Below are 26937 nucleotides of genomic sequence, written 5' to 3' on the forward strand. Positions count from 1 at the left end.
TCCAGTTTGCTGTGCAGAGGTTATCCACAGGGGGTAATAAACCCGGGCTATCAAACCTAACTAGCCACCAAATCCCAGGATCCTAATCCAGAAGTCCATTTCCTATTATCATTGCGCTTGTATGGTCATGAATTTTAAAAGGCAGAAAAAAAAAATGTAGATTTATTACCACGTCAGGGCTGCTCTGACCCCAAAGCCCTTGCTGAACCAGACCTCAGATGGAGGGCGCAGGTGCCAGAAGGTCAGCAGCATGTGAGGCTCATTTCCACCCCAAGTATGCAACACTAACAGTAGAAGAAAAGCGTTGGAAAGTAGACTGCCAGGTGATGGAAATTAAATAAAGATGGGCAGAGGTAGGATGGGATGTCAAAATATCACGACTTACAGAGACTGGAAAAGGTCATGCACAGACGTGACTCAACTGGTAGCATTAGGGATTTAACTTCATTTTTTAAAATCTATTATTTATTTACTTTGGGAATTACCTTGAGATAATAAAATCCAACAAGATACAAGATATACAAATGCAATGTATTAGATTTTTATAATCTCAGAGTTACAGCAATCTAAATTAAGAACAGGTGAATTCCTTTGTGCCTAAGCCTCTAATCAAATATCTGAAACAAATACAAGTCCCCTCTATTTGAAGCTGATGGGAAGCACTAAAAGTAACTTTATTTACCTCGGTACATTTAGATTTTGTCAATGCATTTTCAATCTTTTGAATCTATTGAAACTAAACCAGTTAAGAACCGTGAGACGTCTGATACGACAAAGACGCTCTGGCAGAAAACCTGTGGGGGTTGTGCAGTGCATTAATGAAGCATATGAGCAACCAATGCACAAACCCTCCTCTTGACAGATGATTGATACCTTTTGCGCTTCAAAGTGATACTGCTCCTGTCTCTCTTCTCAGAAGGTCTCCCGGGTCTGCTCTTTATGTGACATTTAATGAAAGCATCTTTCTTATTCTGAGCACAAATACAGAAACTTGCTTCAGTCACTCCAGTTGCACTTTAATGTCTCTTTTTTTTTGGAGATGGAAGCTGTCAGAGGCATTACAACTCTTTTTTTACAGCAGATGTTAAACAACATTTAGGCTAATATGTGTTTTCTGGACTAGTGGTTAATGCCCCGTCATAGAAGTTGGTATGAAGTTATGTTTTCATGTTTGATAGTAAGATATCTCAAAAAGTAATGAACAGATTTGGGTGAAACTTGGTGGACAACTGATTCCTTGAACCAGCGATCAGTTGATAGATTTTAGTGGTCGGTCGGATGAAAGGCTTAACTGTGATGTATGAACTTGAAACAATAAATCAATGAAATCAATGGAATGAAATTGTCGTAATCATTTGATGTGTTTGTTTATCGTTACCAGTAATATAAATACACTGACATCAAATCGTGACAATTTTTGTGAAAGCCAATATCAAAGTGGTAGAACTCACACCCAATGAGGTGCTGACTGCTGGGAAACAAACCAATAGAAGTGAATAAGCCGCACACTGCTCTCTACTTCCTGTGATTTCTATTTATTGCACAGTGGATATGGAAAAGTATGTGGAAAGTTTTGTGGCTTTGTTACTATAATGACCGGTGGGATAAAGCATTGTCCCCATAATAAATTAACTATATAGTCAGTTATGCCTATGCTCCAGCTTTAATTCCTATATCCGACTATTTCATACTCCTAAATCCAATTACTGATACACTCCAACCTTGAAACCCCAAAGCTCTGTTTCCAGTAAACATCACATAGTACATATTGCCTATAGGGCCTGATTTATTCATAGTATTCTACATCCCAGTTTTCAGCTACTATTTTTGTCATGGTATTTATTTTAGCCTATAGCCTTTTCATTGCGTTTCATTCACATGCATTACATGTATACCACACTCAACCCTGTTACAACTCTATTATAGTTCTGCAGTATGAATGACACCATAACCTTGTCAGAAATATAACACCTATTCAACTCATGTTAACCCTCATCCTACCAACATATTTAACATACAAGGACTACCGACTGGGGTCCCTGGGGACCCCAAGAATAAACTACTGTAAGAAACAACCATCATAGCAAAATGTTAACTTATTTCTTCTCAAAACATTATTAGCTATGTAATTAATGTCATCTGAAAAAAAACAAAAAAAAAAGATTATTATTATTATTTTAGGAAAGTTACAGTTAATTAAATTATGTATTGTATTTCTGACTTTGAACATCATCTTACCTTAGGAAGAGCAGTATTTAGGGTCGTCGACAGAGCACATGAGGAAATCGGTGTCTGCTGCATCTGTGTCTGTCTCCTTCAAAATAACTGACAGAGTGCCCCTACCCCCCGATAGTGTGTGATACTTTAAATTAGGACCCATGGCAAACATGAACTCAATAAATAGTTCCATCTATTAAAACTGCATAGGCAGAATTGGGTGCTTTTGACTGGGGTCCCCCAGGACCCCAATACATTCGTATTTTTAAAAAGCACTAATTAAAACAGAAACAGAAAACAATGATTCAAGTCATTAGGAACAAATTGATTGACAAAGTCATGAAAAATTGGAATGATAGAATAAAGCACCTGTGAGATATGACAAAATGTATACCTCTGGGGTCTGCGGGTACCCCAGTCGGTAGGATGAGGGTTAAGTTAATCTAAATATACTACTACTACGACGTAGTGACCAGTGGGCAAAACACACACGGACACAATGGCTGACAACAAAAACCCTCACAGGGGTGTTTTATTTAACCAGAAAAGATAACGAGTGGGAGTGTTCCACCATCTGCCATGGGATCGTCTGTGCCTGGTGGCCCACAGCTCCCTCTGCTTCCAGGGCCAGGGCCTGCAGGAACCCGATCATGCCAACCCAGTCCACCACCTCCGTCGATGTGGCTGGCACCAGCTGCAGCCACCAGTATGCAAGTCAGCACAGCTGCGACATCTGCCTCTTGGACGAAACGCTGAGGATGTAGCTCAAGCCATGGAACTGCTGTCCAGCTTTCACGAGGGACAGTCCCAACCGATGGAGGACCTCCGCCTTGAGGATAGCATAGTCTCGGGCTTCATAGGCGGACAGGGCATAGTACGCCTGCTTGGTCTCACCAGTGAGGAAGGGGGTGAGGATCAGGCCCACTCACACTGGTCTCACTGATCTCTTTCTGTGACTCTCTCGAAGGTGTGGAGATAAGCCTCCATCGTCATCAAGGGTGAGCTTCATTAGGAGCTGGTGTGCCGTCATCCGCTGTCGCCTCGCTCCGGAGCAGCTCCTCAGTAACCCTGGTCTGGTGGGCCATGAGTTCTTGTATAATCTGCTGCTGCTAAACACTGGTCTCAAGGAGTTGGTGCACCATGCCGTCCATCTTGTCAAACAAGCTACTAGGGAAAAAAAGAAGAAAAAGGAATAGGGTGAAGCAAAATGGACCAAAAAAAAGAGGGGAAAAACAAAACAGACATTCCCCCATTCCCCTCTGTGTGTGTGGTTATAACCACGTGTGGCGTGGGGTAGCAACAGCAGACAAAACACACACAGGGACACACTATCACTGCTTCTCCAGTTGTTTACAGGTAGCTTACACATTTTCTCAAGGAGTTTTCTGTTGATTTAGTTTCAATGTTAAAGTCTTCTGGTTTTTCATGGAGCTTCACTCTTCACCACTGACACAGCAGCAACATATGGCCCCCATCACCCTGGAGAAGAATTGGCGGATGTTCTTCTTAGGCTTGACCTCTGCAAAATTATTCGGTAAAATTATCATCCTCGCTGAATAGTAGGAAAAATTATAATATGGAGCAGAAATAATACACTTCTATACATTAAGTTTGACCTCTGCAAAATTATTCAGTAAAATTATCATCCTCGCTGAATAGTAGGAAAAATTATAATATGGAGCAGAAATAATACACTTCTATACATTAAGTTTGGCTTTATCTCTTACTTTTCTCCTTGGTGTGAGCTTTAGTTGAGATGATGGCTGAAGCTTGTTCAACTGGAACAGTGTTTATCTCATCTCCATCAACAGGCGGTGGCCAAAGCTCCATCAAAAGAGATAGTGGTGGCTGAAGCTCCATCCTTAGGAACATCCACCACTGAGTCATTAGACTCAGTGGTGGATGAAGCGCCATCATTAGAGTCGGTCGCGAACAAATCTCTGTCATTAGAGTGAGCGTTAGAAGACGGAAGGGAATTCTGGCGCAACTTCACCTACTGACAAGGTGCATGGAATGGGCAGGTAACACTGGAAAAGAATAGATCCCAGCAACACTTGTAGTACTGGGAACAAACATTTATTAGTAAAGCAACGCATTTCGGCTCATGGCCTTCATCAGGGTTTTTTATTAGAGCGAGCGTTCCCATCCTTGGGCTCTACATCATCTTGGCTGGTGGTAACACAGGGAATGTTCTCAAATGGCGAGTCCTCAAGTGTACAAACGCACGTAGCAAGTAACGAGCCCTTCACACTGGATGAAGCATGACAATCAATCAATCCATCCAAGCACCTATCCAACCTTATGCTTAGTAGAGCTGGATTTTGAAACAAAGTCAATGGCATTTCAGTCAAATCCACTTCCTAGCTGACAGAAATAAAGCACATGAACGCTACTGATTCAGTCTTTACTTGTACAATAAAATAGGGACCACCTACTCCTATCAGGTCTTCCCAACAATTGAAGATGTAGCCCCTACTCTCTTCAGATTAGATGCTTGTTTCTTTTTTAGACTCCACTGTTGTAAAGCAAGGTAGATTTAAAAAAAACGTTCAACGTATTTCAAATATATTCTGACCAGCGAGGGTCAAAGCAGGATGGTGTTATGATACCTTTAGCCTCCAGACATGAGGGACGGAGTCCGACCGTCAATGGTCTCACAGACTGGGAGGCCCAAGTGGACTTCTGGAGACCTGAGGCTGTAAGACAAGAACAAAATATGAGAAATGTTACTAAGCTTTGAGGACCAAGAATACATCAGACACGGTGCCAAAGCAGACACAGGAAAACCCTATATCAGTGTTTAACGTAGAGACAAACTGTGAATTACCTAGTTAATTTAAACATTTTTCCTAGTATGGAAGAATTAACGTACACAACCTCAGCTACAGTACAGCAACAAAACTTCAAACACACAGCAACAGATGACTATCAGAACTCACCTGTAAGACGGGTGCTTCACTTTAGTGGCGGGATGGTCAAGCCAGAGTCTTTAACATTTTGTTTCTAAAGGGACATATAGTAAATCTTAGTGGGCATATGGTATCAATTACTGCCAGGCGGGAAAATACATCTCATGCGCCATTTTCCTCATGTTAGCTAACTAGTTAACAGTAGCTAGCAAATGATTATGCCCCGACTAAATTCTACTTAACCTAAAACTTTTATCTATCATCATTCAAGCCTGAATGAACATTGAACATGAACATTATCCACATAATTCTGTCTATTCCTCCTAACGTTAGGTAGCCTAAACACAAAAAAGTAGGCCTACTGTTAGCTAGCTAACGTTATAGCCCCACAGCCATTACTAGCTTCCCAAAGATCTTTATCCAACTCACCATTAAGGAGAACTTCATCTAGCGACGCCTTCCAAACGCCTGCTCCTTGGTGGCTCAAACTTACAATGAGTGTCCTTGGGCTTAGTATCATGTACACGCCACCATAAAAGTTTCAATAAAGTCTTCAGTTTTCACAAAATGCAACTTTTTGGAGCTGCGAGCTATAGCTAATTCTACCACGCTGATGACGCTGATGCGACCTGTGCATGCAGTCGAAATCATCAGCGTGGTAGCTGTCACTTCCCACTCTGTAGCACCCAATAAAGAAGAAATGCCTTTAAATAGATAAACAGATAACGTTATTTCTCTCTCACCTTTACTTCCGGTCCCGTTGAAGAGTAGTCCGCCATCTTTCTTGAATCCGTGCAAATTAGTGCGCACACTGCAGCGGTGGAGAAAAGTTTATTCCACTCAATTTTGCTCGCGCTTTTTCGCACGGTGTGCCTCACGGTGATTGGCTGCGAGCAGCAATGCCCAATAGGCGTGCAGTACACTTTTCCTGCCCCGAGAGGAGCATTACTATACAGTACACTACTGCTAATCTTAAATTAGCATTACAGTATATTATTTCTGCCCAAAGAGCAGCATTATCTCATACACAATAAGGTGATACAGTAGCACAATATATGCATACAATACAATATCCCTGCCCCAAGAGCAGCATTACTCCGTGTACAACAGAGTAATAGGGTGGCGCGATGTACACTATTTCTGCCCCAAGACCAGTATTACCAGCATTTCTCTTTACAATGGACTGATGCAAGGGTGATATGGTAACTGCCTTACAATCTACAGCATGCTGTAACTGCCTCCAAATATGATTCACTGTCTGACTGGAAGGCATTTGATCTGTTGAGCCACACATGTTGTTGTCAGTCTGACTGGCTGCTGTATGTCAGTCTGCCTGTAAGCAAATTTTGTCAATTTGCTTAAAAGTTCCTTAGAAGCCAAACAAAAGTGACATCTGGTGGCCATGCAGTTGAGTAACAACTAAAACGTTATGGAGAGGGAAAGGGACAGCTAGTGTTCCTGCAGGTTCAGTTTATTCCTGAGAAAATACAAAATAATTTCTCATGAACAATTAGCTACATGGATTTGACCCCACCATTCTTTTCTATGTAGACAACGTTATTATCTGGCATAAGTTTATTGCAATAAATAATTGTGTAACTCACTTTTGTCTTTAGCAGCCTGCAAGTAGGCTAAGTACAATCAGTGACGGCAGATCGCTTTTATATGCAAATTAAATCCTTGTTGTGTTTCATTCAAGATATTCTGTAATATAATTGTAATTATGGAGAATTCAGGTTTTTCTCACTGACCTTTAAGCACAACCACCTGATGAGTGACATGATGATTTTCCTCCCCATGACCATCATCTATTGAAATTGATCAATTATTAATTTATTTAATTTAATCAATGATTTAAATAAATTGATTGTTACAATGTACCATTTGTAAACTGCTCTGACATATTTTTCATTTTAGAAAAATTACTAGCATTGTGCTGGTTTACAGTTCATATAACATTTCGACATCAACTTTAAATTTTGGTTAGAGAGTGCCTGCAACAGTTTGTTAAAAGAATAACTGAGAACCAGCTGCACTTTGGTTTGAAACCACTACTCTTTAAATACAATGCAGAGCCACAAGTATGTCTACTCGGTCTCAGCAGAATCTGTCTTTTCCCAAAATTATTATACTGTAGTCAAGTGAAACTAAAACAAGGCATGTAAAAAAACTGATGTGTATAAAAAAAAAAACTAAAACTGCACTGAAACTATAATTTCTACTTCCAAAACTTACTGAAGTGAAATACAAGTTGCCAAGAAATATTTGGTAAAAGCCAAAATGAGAGTGTATGGGAGAGAACTTTCTATAAAACGGATGATGCCCACATTAAGTATACTTTGATATAACTTAATCTGAACTTAAACTGAACATATTGCATGTAACAATTGTAAAAGAACAATACGTCTATAGGCTTTGATATGCTGATGTTAGCAGGTGATGTATTTTAAAGCACCCACCTTTCCTCTTTTTCTGTAACTGTACCAAGATCCTTACAAAGATGTACTCAGGACTTAGTTACGGTTATTTTTGCAAATTTCATAAGCAAAATAAAGCTTTTTCCCAAATAGTTAGGCCTAAACATGCATTTTAAAGGGATTTGCTTTGGCTTTGGCTATTTATGCAGTGGTACTTTTCGGAGGGAAAACACGCACACACACACACGCACACACGCACGCCCGTACGCACGCACGCACCACTGAAAGTAAACCTGACAGAAGATGTAGCACGCGGAACTAAAGTAAAGCAGCCAACGTTCCTCGGCTCACCCGGAAGACAATGCCGTGGGACAACTCTTCTATTTACACCGCAACGTGTGTGTCACGCCGACAAACTCCGCTTGTGTGGAAACGGAATGAAAGCGGAATAAGTTGCTAAAAAGCTGTGTTTATTGTGGGGAAAAAATGGGTAAAAAACGTCGCAGCGAAGACTCGGGGGAGTCTAACACGCCGGTGAAAAAAGACAAAATGGCAGAGTTCAACGGGACTGTTTTTAAAGCCATGTTGAAGGAGCCTGCTAAAGCGATGAAGGGTGAGTGTGAATATGTCATTGCTACATATTGTCATCTCACACAGATACTACTTTGTCATATGACTTCAACCGATACACTCCATCCAGATTTTTTTCACGTTTTGTGCAGTCAGTGTTTCAGCATATTTACCGCTGCTGTCTGCTGTGCTTTGATTCACTTCTCTGATGCTTTATCGCCTGCAGGACTGGAGACATTCATATCAACTGCAAAGAAACTGCCATGCCCTGACCTGTACGATGTGGTTGAAGGCTATATTAAAATCTCTATGGAGTGTGCTGAAATATTCAAACTGCTGGAAGGAGAAAGGCAAATAGAAAGTGAGGTAAGCGTAAGTTATTGTCTTGTTCTACACCAAAAAGCAGCATTGGTATGTGGATATCCAAGCAAACCTTATCTGCTTTTGTTCTACAACTATTCTACAACTATGTGAAGTGTCTTGTTATGTCTGCATTTTCTTTGTTGTGTTGTGTGTTGTGTTGGCCTGTGTGTTAAGTCACAAGTCTGAGAATGATGATAATAATAATAATGATCTTGTATGGATGTGTCTTTGTGTGACTGGCTGTGGAAATTAGTTTCCTCTTTTTGGACAGATAAAGCTCTAATCTAATCTTCCTCCTGTGCAGATGATGCTGATTTTTGAGAGCTTGGAGATGATCCTACTGAGGACAGCCAGTGACCTGTCCCACTTCAGCATGGTGGGCAGCACTATCGTGAAAAAGACTGTTTCTAGCTACATGAAACTTCTACAAGGTTCTTTCTATTCTGAAAACCACAGGTCGGTGTGATGAGCTCACTACGGGGCCCCCAAATATCAGTCATGAACGCGTTTTAAAATACTGTATGTCCACTGTTTGTGTGTGCCTGACATTGTGTTTTCCCTTGACGATAGGTTTGTCCGTCAGTGCCTCAGTCTGCTGTCGGCCATGGTGTCCCAGGGTCCAGAAGCTGCCAGAGAGGTCTTCAGTCACATTCACTTCAATAAGGGTCTGTCTGGGTTGGCAAGGAGAAAGGATAAGAAGGTGAGATGTAGGATTTGATGTAGGAGTGTGTATTTAATTTGTTGCTTCTAGTAAAAAAATAAAGGTTTAATTCCAAAACGGTACACATCCATTTGGAAAAATGTAGCTACCTGAAATTCATCAGGCAATATTTTAAAAACATAAATGATTCTGTCCTCAAAAAATGTAACAATTTTTTTTTTTAAGAAATGTCTTAAGATGACTCAACTTCAACACTAACCCATAATGTGCTTAACGTTCATGCCAGAAGTCAATGTGGGAGAGTGGGTGTCTAATTTTGGAACGAAACTCTTCAAATATACATGCTTCCATTCTTTTTTTTGGTCAATTTTTCATCCTTTTTCCAGGGCAAACCTGATGTTCGCATGGCTTTCATTCAGTTTGCGCTCTCCTTCTTGGTGTCTGGAGATAATGCGACAGTTGGACAGCTGTTAGAGGTCAAAGGTAATACTTTGATATGGATTATAATTTACACAATTCACTGTACTTTAACGTGTTGATGACATGTTGATTTTGGTGTGTCAGAGTTCCTGCCGGAGATCCTGAGTTCGGGGCTGAAGGAGGATCGGATCTCCATAGTCAATCTGATTTTATCCACACTGAAGACTAGAGTAAGTTTGTGTCTTGGCTGTTCTGGCTTTTCCCATTTTAGATTCTGTTGCTGGAGTGCTAATTCTGTTTCTGTTGCTGCAGGTTGTACTGAGCAAAGCCATAAGTAAAACACAGAAAGTGCGTTTCTTCACACCTGCTGTGTTAGCCAACATAGCATCTCTGTACAAGTGGAATGGGATTGTGGATGCAAGCACAGATGATAACATGGTGAGTTGTTTGCTTTTTGACTTTTGATGCATAAGCTACAGAATCATCTGTAGCTTATGCATCAAAAGATTACCTCTCTGTTTTTTTGGAGTAGGTCTAAATTTTCGATTTATGTTTTTTAAGATGTCTGAGAACCCAGAGCAGGCTGGGATATCGTTGGTCCGGGAACTTGTTCACAGTTTCCTCCTGGACCTGTGCTGCTCTCGTAAGCATGGCATCAGCTTTCACGACTCCGGCTTCGGAACAGCTGGCAGGTAAGTTGTCTTTAGGGTGGCGAGTTTACTTCATCCTCTTCTGGAAACCTCTCATACTGACCACAAATTCTACTTTTTTTTTTTTTCCAGAGCTGGCAACATTGTGTTGCTTCAGTTCCTGGTGGGGCTGAAGCAGGCCACAGAGGACGAACTAGTGGCAGAGCTGGTGGTCAGTGTGCTCAAAGTCAGTCCTGATGTTCTGTCCAGATACTTTAAGGAGACTCAGTATTCGTACACGCCACGCCTCAAAAGTGCCTGGCAGGACAATGTCAACCTACTTAAGAAGGTAATGTTTGGTTGCATTTTGCTTTTGTAGAGATTTCAGTGTTGGCTAATACCTTTCTTAATACAATAATGTCTTCTTTGCATTGATGTTTCAGATCTATGAGGCTCAGCCAGAGGTTTCCATAGTCTTCCAAACTCGTGAGGTCATCCCTCTACCTCGCCTGCTCTCCATGATTATGGTGACATCTGTTCCTCCAGTCTGTAACAAGGCCTTCTTCACACAGGGACTCAATGTAAGTGACTAATTCTCACAGAAATAAACCCAGTAGTTCAATAGCTGCAGTGCCACAAAACGTCGGAAATGCATATGTTTGTGTAGATTCATTTCAGTCATCCAGGTAGTAAGATGTCAAACAAAAAAAATAAAAACAAAATCCACTGGACTTAAAACGAAGAGTTGAGGATGTTTTGCCACTCATCTGAGAGGCTTCATCGGTTCTACTTGGGTTTGTTGGACATTGGAAATGCATTTTGCCATATCTTTTGAGAATGTCTTCTCTTGTGTCTGACAGTTTGCCAACACAGCAGTGCAGCACACAACTCTCTCCATGATGTCTTTCCTCTTGAAAAGAGCCCATAAGAATATGGAGTACCTTTTGGATAAGTCTGTGTGGCAGAACTCAGACATTTACACTCTTGACATGATGGAGGACCTGGTGCAGCAGTACAGGGAGACACTAAGCAAGGTAACGTCAAGGAATGTCGTCTTATACCTACAAATAGTAATGGTGCTTTATTCAGCATTTCACACTGAGATTCTTAGCCACATCAGCGTAAGAGTAAGATCTCCAACTTTCACTTTTTATGCTCTGTTCCAGATTTTGCCGGACATGACAGGCATAGTTGCAAAGTGGCAGTCGCTTACCAAGAAGGAAAAGGCAGAGGGTGAAGAAAAAAAGGGCAAGAAGGAGGAGAAGGATGATGCAAAGGATACTAAAACTGAAGTGCCTGGTAATAACATTTATAAGACATGCCGATTGTTTATTCTGACCAGTCCTGTAAAGTAAGGGCTTTAACCATCGTGTTTTTTATGTTGACAGAGGCTGAGACAGCTGAGGTCATCCTGCTGAAGGCTCTCATTCTCCAAGTCGTATGTCTTTACCAGAAAGTTGTGCCACATCTGGTTAGCCAGTGCAAATTCGACTTCAGCAAGCTCTTAAAAGGTAATGGTTTTTCCATGGAGTAGATGCAAGTTTTATTTCCATCATGGTGGTAGTGGTTATTGCAACAAAAGCCTTCAAAGCCGAATCATTTTTTTTTAACCTCTCCAGGGATCGTGTCAGAGAAAGGCATGAGGGAAGAAGTTCCCCCAGTTCTGCAGTATCAGATACTGCAGCTCGCCTTGGATCTCCCTGCCAGCAAGTTCTCCTGGTTCCGCATACAGGTGAAGAAGTTGCACACTGCTGGTTTTACTTCATCAATCACTGTGTCATTTTCAGTGATTGTTGTTGTTCATGAGATGCTATGTTGTAATAACTGTTGTTTCCTGTGTTTTTATATTGTTTTTCTGTTCTCCAGGATGTTGCAGATACAGAATCAGCATCTGGAGAGAAGTCGGTGCTTTACCTGCTTCTCAAGATGTTTGTGAGCAGCAGTAACAGCCACCTGAAGACCTCCACACAGATGCTGGTCCTTAAAGTAAGGAAATATTTATTTTTATTTTTATCTCTCTCAGCTCTGCTTTCAGTCTGCACTGTATTTAAGAAATTCATTTTTTGTTATCAAATAATTTCAAATGTTCCAACCAGGAAAAACGGTGGATAATTGTTGTTTTATTCCCATAATGATCCACTTGCACATTCACCTAGTTTGATTTTTCTCTATAAAAATACATAGAAGTTTATCAAAATATCCCAGTAGTTCTCAACATTTCAAGCATAGCTTGGTGAATTCATATTTTTATCTGTGGGCACAGCACCGTTTCTCTAGGATATGCTGGCATTATTTCACTTTTAAATCGGGCTGCTGCATCAGGAAAACAGTTTGTTCCCTGCAGTTTAGAAGTGTAGTTTGTCAATATTATTTGAAAGAGCTTGAAGCTCAATGATGCTGCTGTGAAGCTGTATTTGTAGGCTGCATGTTGGTTTGATGTGGAAAGGGCCGTGTAGGCGAAGGGCACTATGTTATTTTTGAGCTGCAAGAGTTTCAGATAAATTTGAACAAATTTCTCCTAAAAATATTGTTAAATTTCAAGTTTTGGGAAAAAGTGGCAACCTATTTAGTTTTTCCTCTGTTATCTCCAGGTTCTAAAGGACAGTGGAGTGTTTGAATACACCTGGACTGAACTGGAGCTCTGGCTGAACCACCTGGCCGGACTAGAGCCGAACCAACAAGAGACTGTTATCCTGTTCCTAGAGAGGGTGAGTCCATCTCTTTCATCATGTTTTTTTATCTCAACATTTCTGGCTCTTATCTATGTAATAGTTTCCCAGTAGGATATATTAATGGTGTGATAGAAAAATAACAATTCAGTATTCTGGGACATGAGAAAGAAAAGCAGCCATCTTGGTGTAGAGTGAGTACATAATAAACCAATTATTTGGGACTGAACGGTGAAAAGGGCGCTTTAGGTGAATTACTTCAGAGGTAATCCACATATACAGATGTTATACGAGTACAGGTACAAAGTAATACTAAACCATAAGAAGCCGATGGCAGAAATACATAGTGGCTTTGTTTTGCTTGTGCAAAAACATGAATAATTTAAATTACTGAAAAAATACTTACTGTACTATTAGTAGTTTTTATTTGTTACTTTCAACCTCTGCCTGTGTGTTCCATGAAATTATGAAATCCAAGAAATTAAGTCAATATGGTCATAGTTTCAGCAATTTTTATACACCATATTCAACAGATATGACATTGAAAATATGTCAGAGTAAACAAAAGGCATTACTTGTGATCTGATTGTGACGGTGTAATAACTATATACACCATTTGATTTTCCAAATTGTGAAAGCACCATAGCGGCTAGAGGTCCTGCAGAAGTTGATACTGTGTGGTGTATTTTGAAGCACCCACGTCTTCCTCCTTTCTTCATGTGTGCAACTGTACCAAGATCCTTATGAAGATGCATTCTAGACTTAGTTACTGTTATTTTTGGAGATCTCCTAAGCAAAATATTGCTTTCCATATAGTTTGTGTCACATAATTGGCAGTATTACTAAATATTCATTTTAAGTAAAAGTACATTTTAAGGTATTTGTTACAAAAGGCCCAGCTTTGGCTATTTATGCAGTGCTACTGGTTGCTAGGCAATCGGCACTGCTTGCAGCAAGCTGACTTCCTATAATATGATCATTATGTAGCCCTCATTACTTAGTCCAGGGGTGCTCACACTTTTTCAGCATGCGAGCTACTTATAAAATGACCAAGTCACAAAGATCTACCCACTACAAAAATGCAAAACATAGAATTATTTTCAAATATATTGAGGATTCTTTATTTACAATGTATGTTGATGTACCCTGCGTAACCGCATGAGCCAATATTGCACAACACAACTTAATTAACTATGAACATTTTTTGTAATTACATCAGTTTACTTTGATGACTTGCACTGAATTGAATCAGCCAGGGATGCATAGTCCGGACAGTAGCTGCTGACAGCCAGCCTCAAGCACACTTCCAAATGTTCATCAGTCATGGTGGAACGGTACTTGGACTTAATGATCTTCATGTGGTATTCTTCTTTGGTATTGCGATGGTAGACTGGCAGATGAGGCAAACGCACTTGGAAAATGACATCGTGAAAAAAAAGTCCACCTCCCATTCCATATGAAAGTGATATGTTTTTGTCTTCTTACTTGGTCCAGCAACCCCACTCATTTTTGATGGTCATAAGCTTTCTTTAGTTTTAAAGAAAAAAGCGAGGGCTTAAAATTGGAGATAACTCGCTGACTAGCTTGTTAGTTTTGCTGCACTTAGTGCCTTTTTGCGCATGCGCGGTGACCTAAAGGTCAGAAAAATTTAGTTGTCATCTGACTGGCTGCCCTGTATGTCAATCAAAAAAAAAATAGACGTCTATAGACGTCTATTTTTTTAATGTTATGCGATCTACCAATACACTTTTGCGATCGACTGGTAGATCGCGATCGACGTATTGAGCACCCCTGACTTAGTCCTTGAGAAGCAGACAGCAACTTGCTAAATGAGTGCACTTATCCAATATGGCCACAGTTTTCTAATGCTGAAAGAACTACCCTAATTTACAATGTAGATTTTTTGTCCCCCCTCCAGGTGCTGGTGAGATTGGTGTGCAATTCTTACACATACACAGATAAGGTTGCTAGCCTGGTCCAGGAGGCCGCCTACCTGCAGGCTAACCTGAGCAGCCAGGAGGGAGACGCTGCCAGCATCCCCGTCTCACACATCGATGGTGAGTACTTACAAGATGCAATCACAGTTGACTTCCTCCAGTCGTAAACCTGCGTGTGTGAAAATTGTGGCTTCGTTTCCAATCTGACAATGCCCTCTAGATGTACTAGACATGCTGGATGTCATTATGGAGGGCAATGAAGGCGAGATGGAGGCGTTTGGGCCGTCCCTGAGTGATGACCTCATCATCCAGACCTTCCCCTTCAGCGCGGTGGTACCTGCTGCTCTCGAGGCCCGGAACAAACTGCCTGCAGATAAAGGTAAAGCAAGTCTGCCTCAAGTAGAACAAATAGGAAATGTATCAAATATGGAGAGGGGAACTCCATACCCTACATGGATGTGGATAAATATTTCAGGATTGATTCTGTGGTACTGTTGTAATGCTGGTAATCCTCTGTCTCTTCTACCTCAGGGGTGGTGTATGATTACATGTCTGCAGTGCTGTCAGATGTGCTGCACTGTCAGAGAGAGCCGCTGCCCCTCTGTCTGGGTCTGCTGCAGTACGATAAAGAGCTCGTCTCCTCTGAACACTCTGCTGCTCCTCATCCCTCCGTCATACGCCTTCATCACTATTACTCTAAATGGCTACCACAGCAATGCCGGGAGGAACTGGTCAGTTTTCTGTAGCACTATGACACTGTTCCTATAATTGTGTGCCTTAGTAATTTCTAGATTTAGAAAATAACATTTCTCTTCTCACATGTTCCACAGTTCAAGTCCTCTGAATGCCATTCCCGAGGATTGCCAGCCCCGATTTCATTCACTGCGCTGATGAAAGCTGAGTATAGCCAAGGACCCAGCGCTTTGCTTGAGGACACCTTCAGGGCGCAGGTGGAGGCGTCTCTGGTTACCATGGAGATGGTTGAGTTCCCAGTGGCGATCAAGCAGATCTTACTCTACGTCAAATCCACAGTGGACAACTTTGACACGGTAAGAGCAGAAAACAGCCTGACTAGTTAATAGAACTTCCAGCCAAATAACATTTAGAACAGTTGTTGGAGTTTCATTCTTTTTTCTGCACAGTTCTCCAAAGACACAGGAATTCCAGTTTTGAGGACCTTAATGGGGATACTCCAGGATTTGGTGACCAAGCTACAAGGCTTTCAGGAGACAACAAACTCTGAGCCAGTGGCGGTGAACTCCCAGGAGGGATCAGACCTCTTCCTGGAAATAAACCAACCGTCCACAACAGAAACCAACAAAGAGCAGGTTGGGAAAAAGTTTTTATTTGATTTTATTTGATGGGGGGGAAAAACTTATTTCTGTAAAAGTATGGTTGGTGATATCAAGTTTGTTTCTACTGTTAGAGGTACTGTATCTAATATGACACCCTCTGTGTTTAGATCCTTGTTGCTGCTCTTAGCTCCATCTTCAAGCATCCATGTCTGGAGCAGTGGTTTCTGGCTCTGGAGCTGGCTGCTTTGCCTCCTCACACTCTGAACCCTGTCAGAATAAAGCATCTGTGTGCTCAGCTGAGTGATGACATTCTGGCGCTGCTGAAGACCAGTGCGCCCACTCTGAGTGATCTGGGTCACCTGGAGCTTCTCAGTAGCTATGTGGGAGCCGTGGAGAGGTCTGTGCTGAAGGAGCTGCTGGAGAAGGGCTCCCAGGCTGCAGAGAGACAGTCCCGGCCTTTCCAAGCCCTCCTGTCTCTGCATGGCTTCATGGACTCCTCTCATCTGAGGGAGGTGGTCTCCACGTTGCTCCTCCTCCCCCAGGAGAGCCTCATCACACCCGGCAGTGACGAGGCACCGGCCGAGCTGAGCGCGTATGGTCGCACGGCGCTGCAGATCCTCACAGAGTGCAACTCGAACGCTTCCCAGGACCACTCCCTCTCTCTGTCCCAGGCGCACCTCCACGGCCTGGGCACCCTGATGCTGTCCTGCTCCAGCCCCACGCTGGAGGCCTTCCTGCTGCAGACGCTCTCCGGTGAGCCAGGCAGTGCCAAGCTCATCCACACTGACGTGCTGCTGCACTGTCTCCAGCGGCCTCTCCCGGACGCTCAGGCCATCTGCTCCCTCCTGCTGCAGAACTGCTCCACCCACCGCCTCCGCTTCGAGCTGTGGTGCCTAGAGCCGGCAAACATGAAGAAGCTCTCAGACCAGGCAGAAACCTTCCTTCCACTGATCAACACCTACCTGCAGACGGCAAGTAGGGAGGATCCTGCCAGGCCCAAAGATGGTGTGTACTACAATAAACTTTGACAAGCCTTGGCACACAACAGAATTATTGTCTAAAAAATATACATTACTAGAATTTTATTGTCACTCATATCTTTTCCCTCATTTATACACATACTCAATTGCTGTGCTAATCTCTTGTAGTGCAAACAGAAGTTTTGAAAGCCTTGAAGCAAGCTCTTTTGGCCAAGTTGTGCCGCTTTGTTCTGGGAAACCAGACGGAAGACTCTGTGGCCCAGCATGCTGAAACTCTAGCCAGCCTGATCAAGCTCGCTGCAAACATCAAGGACATCAGGGACTTGATCAACAACCTGCCGACAGCCCTTCAAAGAGTCGACGGCTTTGAAAGGTGATGTCTCCAAAATATTACAGTATGTCAGGAATGTATAGTAAATTATTGATGTCAAAATGCATTGGCTCGTCCTAAATTCATTGTTTTCTCCACCAGATGGCAGCTAGTAGATGTTGTCACTGAGAAGCTGGCTGGTAATCCAGAGGAACAAGAAACCTGGAGGAAGTCTGTCGTCACTGCTGCCCTCAAGTGGCTCATCTCCTCTTACAGTCACTCCAAAGATCCGGCTGCTGCCCCATCAGCACAGGAGGAGAGCATCCTGGAGAGACTGCAAAGACTCCTAGTAAGTTCATCTTCCTCTTACGTACATTTTAGGATGTCCAAACATTATTTCATGCATTTTGTAATTTCTCTTCTTCACACAGACTTATACTGAAGACATCTCTACATCTGAATGGAACAGTTTTGTCAAGAATGGACTGAAGTAAGAGATTCAGCTTAAACTTTTTCCTAGATTTTTGATGAACAGCATGTGTCACATCTGATATTTGTGGACGACCTAAAGCAAAAATTCTCTCCCTGAAGATATCGCTACAGAGACCATCACTTCCTGGGCACCTTGAGCCACCTGTTGGAACTGCTGTACGGTGGCAGTGACATCCCCAAGGATCTGCTGCCCTTATCCACCATGCACATGATGATGAGTAGCCATTCTCTGTTCCTGCCCACCATGCTGGACTCCGATCATGAGCCTACTGGGTTTCAGGCGAAAGGTAGATATGTAATAGAATAGAGTAAAAGATATGAAATTGCAAAGCTCAAGGTTAATGCTCAATTTTTAATATACGTAAATGATATCAAACACAAACACACTTATTTTGTTGTCATTCCAGAAGCGCTAGTGTCCCTTCTTCTGTGTCTGGTGAAGAAATGCCCAACAGTCTGTAACATCAATCACTTTGTTGTGCTTTTGGGAGCGTATGGAGCTACATTGAGTACATCAGGTAAAACAGTCAGTCTAGGTTTATGTGTATGTGTTTGTTTGTGTTTGTTGTGACTTTTATATAATTGAATGAAGGTTATAAAAGAGGTAGTTCATGCTAAAGGTTAAAACAAATTATACATTTCATTTGCATGTTAATTTGATTGGTAAAGGGAACTATGCACCTGCTCATTTGAGTTAGATGTGGTGAGACTACATTACCCATAATTCTTAGTGCCAGACCAGGAAGTTTCTGTTTAGACACAACTAGAGACAAATTAGGGCTAGCGGTGCATCTTTTATTTTTCTACACAAGCCAACAAAATGTAACGTGTCATTTGATTCAGTCAATTCGTCAATTTTGAAGGTAGTTAATCTACAGTGTTTGTAGATCTTTCTTCCTCTCACATCTTGTCTTGATTTGCAGATCAGAAACTGTTACTACTTCTTCAGGAATATGAAAGAAACAACGTTAGTCTGCTGACATTTCAGTAAGTTACATTTTATTTCGCATCTTGTACACACAACACGTGTTTATCTGATGGGAACAGTCGGTGTGTTGATGTAGTTGTGTGTTTTCACCTGCAGATGTGATGGGAACAGTCGGTATGTTGATGTAATTGTGTGTTTTCACCTGCAGATCCTTGTTGTGGGGCCCAGCGGCAGTGGAGCACCACAAGACCAGGAAAAGCCTGGGAGCGTCTCTATGGAAACAGGCGAGCTCTGACGACCTGCTGGCCCTGCTGAAGACCGACCGGATGCTCCACACCGTCGCACACTTCCCCCAGCAACGCAGGATCATCCCTCTGGTTGGCACCTAATTCTTATTTACTTGCATAAGAGTTACATTTTCATGAGCAGTAGCCTTATTATCCACGTTTTGCTCTGTTGCAGGAGGGCAAGGAGCTGCTATACAGTGAAAATGACGTGAAGGACCTCGGGGATTTGTATGATCCCTGTTTCCTTCTGCCTCTGTTCAGCACCATACTGCGGTCAGGTGGGAATATTTAACTGTTGCTGCCACTGCTCTAAATCAGTTTTTGTTATTTAAGCAATATCACACGAGAGGAAGTGTTGGTATACAGAATAACAGCACGTGTATGTTAACAGTATGATATTGCTTTTATGCAACAGTTCTATAAACAAAGCTATTTATCAAATAATGGTAATTTGAGAGAACAGAGTATGATTTTTATTTTTTATTCATCTCTGCCAACAAAATCAGCTCCCTCAGGATTTCATTCCCAAGTGTTGCCAAGCAACACATAAACTGTTTATATTATAACACCTGTAAAGCGAAGTGATACATAGCGGAAAACATCCCACTGCTGTTATACTGTATATCAGTACTCATGGAATGTCTCCTGTCCAATCAAATTACTCGACCGGAACTAACTGTTATACTGTATAATGATGCTCACAACAGCTCCCCTTTTCTCCCTCTGTGTGACAGAGTGTGTGGTCGACTGTCTCAAGTTCGTCTCCAGCCATGCCTTCGGGGTAACTGTTATGGCCCTAAGCAGCTACGACCCCAAAGTGAGAGCAGCAGCGTACCACGTGCTCAGCTGTTTCTACCAGCACCTGGAGGGCGCTCGGTTCAGAGAGAAGAGACAGGTGAACGCAAAAGTCTCAGGGGAATGTTACGTGCGTATTCAAATATTATATATGTGACAATCACCAAAAAAAAACATACTGATGAGCTTGTTTTTGTTCGCAGCTGCTCTACTTGATGGACACAGTGAAGAATGGTATCCGGCAGCAGAATCAAAGACTCCCAATTGTGCTGACAACATATATCACCAAAGTAGCCCAGCAGATGCTCAAACCTGGTGTGTGCACACTCAATAAACCAGAAATCGTACATGAAATTACCCCTTGACCTGTGCGATTTGGCCCATGGTGTATTTACAATAAGGATATTTGTGTTTACACAGGGATAATGACCCAATTTCCCATCTAATCTTGTTTTTCCTGATTTTCCCAGAGGACCACATGTACGTAGTGTTGAACAAGTTCCTGCTGTCCCATCAGAGTCTGGACTTCAGACGAGTCCCTGAGTTCTTCAAGCTCTTCTACGGCTTTGACTTGGAGGTATAGTATTAAAGGCAACTAAAAACATTGCGTCTTTTTTTCCGTTCTGTAAATCATTAATCACAGCTGATGAACCTTTCCCTGTCAAATAAATGACTGTCCAAATAGACTCTGCTTATATCAACAGCAGTCAACCTTCATCTGTGGTTTGTTTTGCTCAGTTCAGGATTTTTTTTTTTTAGACTGATGTTATCTGTTTCAGGGAAGGGGGTCAGCTGTGGGAGTGTGACTGATGCAATGTTTTTTATCTTTTTTCTGCAGCACAAGGTGGAACGGGAGTGGATCCTGAGCGTGCTGGAGGAAGGTGTAACCGATCGATACTGCTATGAACTGTGCGACCAGCAAGGCATCTTCCACAGCCTGTTGGGCTTCAGCAGCAGCCCCTTGTGCGATGAGCACGCCCAGGTACGTGCTGTGGGAGTCGGGCTGGTGCAACACACTGACAGCGAAGTCAAGAAAGATGACTGATGCTTTTAAAATGAACTCTGTAAAGAAAAGGATAAGGGAAGTCGAGACAGATGACTGATGCTCTAAAATGAACTTGATAAAGAAAGAGATAACTGAAGTCAAGAAAGATGAGCGACACTCTAAAATGAACTTGATAAACAAAGCAATAGTACAGTACAATATTGGAGGATTATGTCTGATATGCAGATATTCAACATTTGTCTCACATTTTGTGTGACCCACCAGGCCCAGATCATCAGGGTGTTGCGGCAGGCGGCCCATGTGACCAAAGCTGCTTATAACCTCACCAAGAGCTGTGGGCTCCTAACCTGGATCCTGCAGGTGGTTGAAAGAAGGTGAGCTCAAGAGTGTGGTCCATTTGTCATCTTGACATATGATTTTTCCATTTTCACTCACACTACTACAATAATGTGTACAGTTATATTCTGCGTTCACTATATACATTTGTACCTCTTGTCCCTCTTAGGCATCTGGACCAGCATCTGCTGAGTGCCATCATAGATCTGCTCCATGTCCTGTGGTTTACTAACCTGGGGCAGAAGGAGAAGGAGACAGATGGAACCAAGACCTGCGCATCTAAAGAGGAGAAACCTCAGAGCTCAACGAAGTGTCTCCCTCTCCCACTTATCAATGAATTCCTGTGTGTGGCATCAAGTATCATAAGACACCTCAGGTAAGGGATCATTTCCTCTAGACACAGTCAGCAGTGGCAGGCCACCACAGGGAAAAAGTGTCAAAATATTTAGAATTTAGCTCAGTTCCACCCAAAAAGCAAAGCAGTGCTTTTATCATAGTAATGGATCCAAATAACAATTATTTTATTGTGCAGCAGAATTAAAACTGGTTCTGTTTGCTCACCCATTCCCCTTTTAATCACAAGCAATTACCACCAACCACCAATGCTACAAAACAATTTCAGAGCAAACTCTGGGCAAAATACTTCCACACTTCATCACCGTTAGGTTGGTAATATGTATGTGTACTCAGTGGTGAAAAATAATTAAACCGACTTAAAACTGTAATTAAAACAAGAGAGGATAGAGAGTGCCTCTATTGGGTTTTGTTCTGTGGAGCCATTTGTTCAAGGTACTCTTTGGGTTTGTTGCTCAATGAAAAAGGAAGAAGTTCGAAGGCACTCTTCAAACAAAAATGTTAAAAGTCTTTATTTAATGGCTAGTTCAAATGAACGTATTAACAACTACAACATGTTTTGGCCATGCTGTGGCCTTCATCAGGGGGCAACACACATGATTAAATGAGTCAGACAACAACTCTTGAGTGCGGTACTTTTCGATGAAGGCCTCAGCTTGGCCAAAATGTGTTGTAATTGTTTTTAGTACCGTATGTTCATCTTAACTAGCCATGAAATACAGGCTTTTACATTTTTGCTTGAAGAGTGCATTGGAACTCCTTCCTTCCTTCATTTCACCACACAAAACTGTGTTGTAATCAAAAACTGATTGAAACGTTAGCCTAACACACCACACATAATAAATGTGACGTTGTGGTCAAGGATTCCAGTGTTTGCTTGTCCTCCTCCTGGCAGGACGGGTGTGAAGGCCGCTCAGCTCAGCCTGTTCCTGCAGACTCTGGGCTCTGTGCTGAAGCATCGTGGGACGGCGCTCGGTGTAAACAAACAGGCGGACTGGCTCACGCTGCGCCCCCAGGCTCTGTCCTGTACTGAAGCCCTCGCTCTGCTCCAGTGCTGGGCCTCCCTGTCCCACAATGCAACGCTCCTCGCCCAGTTACACACTGTGACTGAAAAGCACAAAGTGAAGGAATTACTGGGTGAGTCCGATTAAGTTCTTGGGTCACGTGGGGCAGCAGGGTGGTGTGAGTGGGGAGTGTCCAACGAGGGATCTGAACAAATCCATTTTCTCATGGTCGATTACTCAGTGTGCTCTGTGTCTAAATGAATATTTGAATATTGTGCGTGTGCTGAAATGTCTCTCTATGATGCTGATCGGTTGTATCTCAGTTTTGCTTCTGTTACAAATGTCGTCATGCTAGTTGGGTTAAGTCCATATTACTCGCTTGTAGAAATAGCTGGATGCTTTAAGGAGCGATTCAACATGGTCATGACACGACTGCTCTGTTCCACATGCCTATTACTCTGAACAAGATTGTCCCTTATCTTCCTCAACTTTTCCCACACTGGGCTTTTTGTGTTTTCTTTTAAATGACGCCAAAACCTGCTTTCGGCTGGTCTATGGCCATAGCTCTGTCAGCCATTGTATGACATGTCTCAGCTTTAAAAAATAGAAATGTTATAGGCCAAATTGCAAAAGTCAAGGTTTATCCTCACCAACGAATAGATGAATGTTTTTTATGACCCATTGCCATCTTCAACTTGAGGACACAGGGTCAAGCCTCCATGCTGGCAGTCATCCATCCTGCTGAAGTGTCCTTAAGCAAGACTCTGTCCTGTAGCTGACCTTGTGTTCTGTTCTCCTAGTATAAAACCTCTTTGGTTGAAGGGGGCAAGCGAAAACAGAATTTTCCCTGCGGGCATTAACAAAATACCACGTTATCACACATGATCACATTAGATGCCTGACTAGCTCATAGTTTTACCTCCACAAACAAGTGGAGACTTTTAGAGCTTGTTGTCTGCGTCAGAATTAATAATGTTCCATTGTATCTGAAATGGGATAAACATGGTTTTGTTTGTCTTCTTCCTCCTCAGGGACCGGGAAGGACAAGGCCAGAGGTAAAGGCTCCTTCCCCCAGGCCCGCACACGGAAACAAGACCTGGGGGATGAGGCTGAGACAGAGAAACAGGAACAGACTCTCCTGGCAGAATGTAAACCTTTCCTCAGCAACATCTTTGCTCACTGGGAGCCTGTGTGTCCGCTCGCTTTACCCCAACTGGCCCAGCCAACAGACAAACGGGGTGCGAGTTATTTGGCCGGCGATACCGCGCACCTGCTCACCAAATGGTCCCTGAGGCGCTTGGTGGAGGGCTCGTACGACGAAAACAGAACAAAAGACTTCTTGCAGTGGCTCAACAAGGCTGTGATGAAACACCAAGAGATCGTGGAGGTTGTGTTGCTCGACCCCGGCCTGAAAGCTGACCTCCTCAGACTCTACCATCAGGCCTCCGAGGCCCAGCGTCACGCCGGTCTTTCAGCAAGAGAGGAGACCTTCCGGCTGTTCACGACCATCATGATGCACCTCCTGGAGACCCAAGGCCGGACTCCAGACGACCTGCATCAGGCCGTGCTCCGCGCTTGCCTGCCAGATGCCACACGTGATCAGGCCAGAAGCGGTAAGAGGCTGCCACATTATTCATTTTTCTTTTTTTTTTAAAGACCCCATGAAATGGCATCTTTACTTTGTGGATTTGAAGCATGTTGGGGCGGGACATAACGCAATGAGGGATCATTCAAAAGTCTAAACCAATGGAATATGAGTCAGGAAGAGAATTTTATTTGATGGGAGGGGTGCGGAGGCGGGGATTGTTCAAAAATCTGATGGTTTTATTTCTAGAAATGTATATTTATGCCTACTAGTGCAGCATGAGGTCACCATGAAAGACACTGTGTTTTCCAGGAAGTAAAAGTAATGGGAGTTCATTTCATGGGGACTTTAATATTATTGTTCTATCTTTGAGCACTTATCACTATGCAGTGAACAACAAATTGCACAGAAACAAGTTGCACAGAAATCTTGACAGATCATAGGTTTAGATTCAATATTTTACTTCCATACCAAACACTACTGTAACTTAGGAATTCACTTGTTCACTTTTCCACTCCATACTGCGTTCACCAGCAAAAGACCTCAGGTGTGTTGCCACCCCGGGGTGACGAGGAGGCCCAGTGGTTAGAGAGTTAAGACAAAAAAGATGGTAGAATGTGCGCATCCAGTTTTATCAGGTGCAGGACATCAAAAATGACCCAAAAATGAAAATAGGAAGATGCAATTTATTAAGACTCACAGAACAATGTTTGAAGAACCTGACGAAGATCTGTGTCATCGATTGCGTCTTAATAAATTGCATTTTTCTGGGAGCAACAGTGTTGGCGGACATCCTTCTATTTTCACTAGGGAGACCGTTCATAACCATAAAATCCCAAATTCCATCCCTGCAACAGTCCGTATCGTCTCTGTCAGCCGTGTGTCTTGTCGAAGTGTCTTTGAGGAAGATGCTGAACCCCTGCCTGCTCTCTCATTGCACATTGCTCTGGATAAAAGTGTCAACTAAATGTCTAAATTGTAATTTGTTCTAGTATGAAACAACTGAAAGCCTCATTTCTTCTTCTTTGCAGACGCTGGGCTCTTGCTGTTGTCACTTTACATCCATGAGTTGTGGAGCGGAGCCCAATCAGCACAGCTGTTCCTCTGTCATGTCAGCTTGGTGACCGGAGCCGAGGGGAAGGGACAGAAGGCGTCCAAATCCTCGCTGACTCAAGCCGCCGTCAGAGCCGTCTGTAATGACATCGTCAACAGGAAGAGTTAAACACGACATCTGAACGGTGTTGTCCTTGAAAACAACTGTTGTTGCAAAAAGACTGAATTACAAAAAGGCTCAAGTTCTTTTGTTTTTTCTTCAGTGTTTGTTTCTTTTAAAAACAAATTGTGACCATATTTTGTAAGCATTTGTAAAACCTTCCGCTATAAAAGTGTTATTTTACAAAATAATTTGTAACTGCTTGTTTTCTTTCACATATGGTTTCTGCTTGTTATTGTTATTATGACACATGGAAATTGAAAATTGTCCATGATTTTATGTTTATGTGGGCTGAGTTTAAGCCTAAATGAATTTGCAGTGTGCTGTAACTGTAAAGGAGGCCAAGAGCAGGAATAGAGGGGTTTAGTTCCAGGACACATTCAGACTCCAGGAGGTGTTGTGGACTAAATTCAGTGAATTAGACTAGATTCAGTGAAACAGTGTCTCCTTGATTAACCCCAGGGATTTACCTGTCCTGGAACAGCCAGGGTCCACATGGGGCCATTAAACAAAATATTACCGCAAGAGTTGCATAATATTTTGTTTAATGGTAAATGTAGCCTTGCACTTGATATTATTCAGTGAAATGAGGCTGTTTGTGTTAAACACTATTGATCCACAGTTCACTGGACAGATAATAGCCATGTGTTGGGTACAGAAAGCAGAATCAACTCTTCTTTCCATATTAAGTTCCCTTAATGGTTACAGAGCCTCTTCTTATAAATTTCAACTTTTCCCTGATACATTCTCCACTGGTGCAATTTCATCATTCTAGTTTTAATCACCTCTATATTCATCATGTTTGTTACTTTCACTTCACATACATGAAAAGCAGATTTGGCCACAGGTCACGCAGCAGATGTTCTGTCACTGCTTTTGGTTTGGGATCTGTGAGCCCTGCAAAAAAAAAAAAAAAAGTGGAACTCAAAAGTTATGCCGTTAGCGTATATGATTCAATGTTTGATCAGTATAACCAAATCCATTTTTCCTCTGCATTTTATTCACTACCTCTAATCAAAGCAGTGGGACTTTGAAAGTTGATGTGCCGCTCTTACCTTGGCAGATTTCCACTGCGAGACATGAGAGTCAAAATGAGGAAGAGGAATCCCACAAAAGCAGCCAGAATTATCCAAAATATTATAACAATTGAATCTGCAAGGGAAGAGGTAATGTAACTGTTATCTAATTATATCACAACAAGAGGGAATATACGATTTCTGTAAAGCATGAAGATACTTACATTTATTGTATTTCAGCTTGCTCTCGTCCACAATTACTGGATCCAGATAATCATAGTAGTATTCAAAGTCCCATTCATAGTGGTCAGCATTGGTAGAGTTCTCCATTATGGCTGTCATCTGAGTTTAGGAGTTACTAATGGTCTCTCACTCCAAAACCTTGGTAGTAAAAAGAGTAATCATGTATCCACAGATGGCTGACAGTGGTGAAAAACAAAATTCCAGTAGTTTCTTTCTACCGCCTGTGGAAGCTGATCGCGGATATTTCAGCAAACTTAGATAAGGGTCCTACCACAGTCTGCTGGTCTGCACCCACATGTGT

At 42.3% G+C, this 26937-nt stretch overlaps 1 protein-coding gene across 1 annotated transcript; it reads left to right on the forward strand.

Moving 5' to 3' along the window:
• The first annotated feature begins 8026 nt into the window (after positions 1-8026).
• Positions 8027-25539, forward strand: urb1 (URB1 ribosome biogenesis homolog). Its single transcript, XM_071924739.2, has 39 exons — positions 8027-8156; positions 8340-8479; positions 8781-8932; positions 9047-9176; positions 9524-9620; positions 9702-9787; positions 9870-9995; positions 10119-10249; positions 10340-10535; positions 10630-10767; positions 11047-11220; positions 11353-11485; positions 11575-11697; positions 11806-11918; positions 12053-12172; positions 12778-12894; positions 14774-14912; positions 15013-15171; positions 15324-15523; positions 15623-15841; positions 15935-16120; positions 16255-17092; positions 17236-17440; positions 17540-17726; positions 17809-17867; positions 17969-18156; positions 18277-18387; positions 18793-18856; positions 19006-19174; positions 19260-19362; positions 19819-19979; positions 20083-20194; positions 20350-20456; positions 20718-20861; positions 21150-21259; positions 21391-21597; positions 22471-22712; positions 23611-24192; positions 25196-25539. The coding sequence occupies exons 1-39, from the start codon at positions 8030-8032 to the stop codon at positions 25384-25386; spliced, it is 6786 nt and encodes a 2261-aa protein (XP_071780840.2). The 5' UTR covers positions 8027-8029; the 3' UTR covers positions 25387-25539.
• The last annotated feature ends 1398 nt before the right edge of the window (positions 25540-26937 follow it).

The sequence above is a fragment of the Centroberyx gerrardi genome, chromosome 6, assembly GCF_048128805.1.
Source record: "Centroberyx gerrardi isolate f3 chromosome 6, fCenGer3.hap1.cur.20231027, whole genome shotgun sequence".
In the NCBI taxonomy this organism is placed as follows: domain Eukaryota; kingdom Metazoa; phylum Chordata; class Actinopteri; order Beryciformes; family Berycidae; genus Centroberyx; species Centroberyx gerrardi.

Bases quoted from the DNA above. Each gene is read 5' to 3' on its own strand.
- urb1 (XM_071924739.2), top strand. From the start codon at position 8,030: ATGGGTAAAAAACGTCGCAGCGAAGACTCGGGGGAGTCTAACACGCCG. The intron at 19,175-19,259 runs GTTGGCACCTAA...GCTCTGTTGCAG, and splicing joins AACGCAGGATCATCCCTCTG to GAGGGCAAGGAGCTGCTATA. The intron at 21,260-21,390 runs GTGAGCTCAAGA...TGTCCCTCTTAG, and splicing joins CTGCAGGTGGTTGAAAGAAG to GCATCTGGACCAGCATCTGC.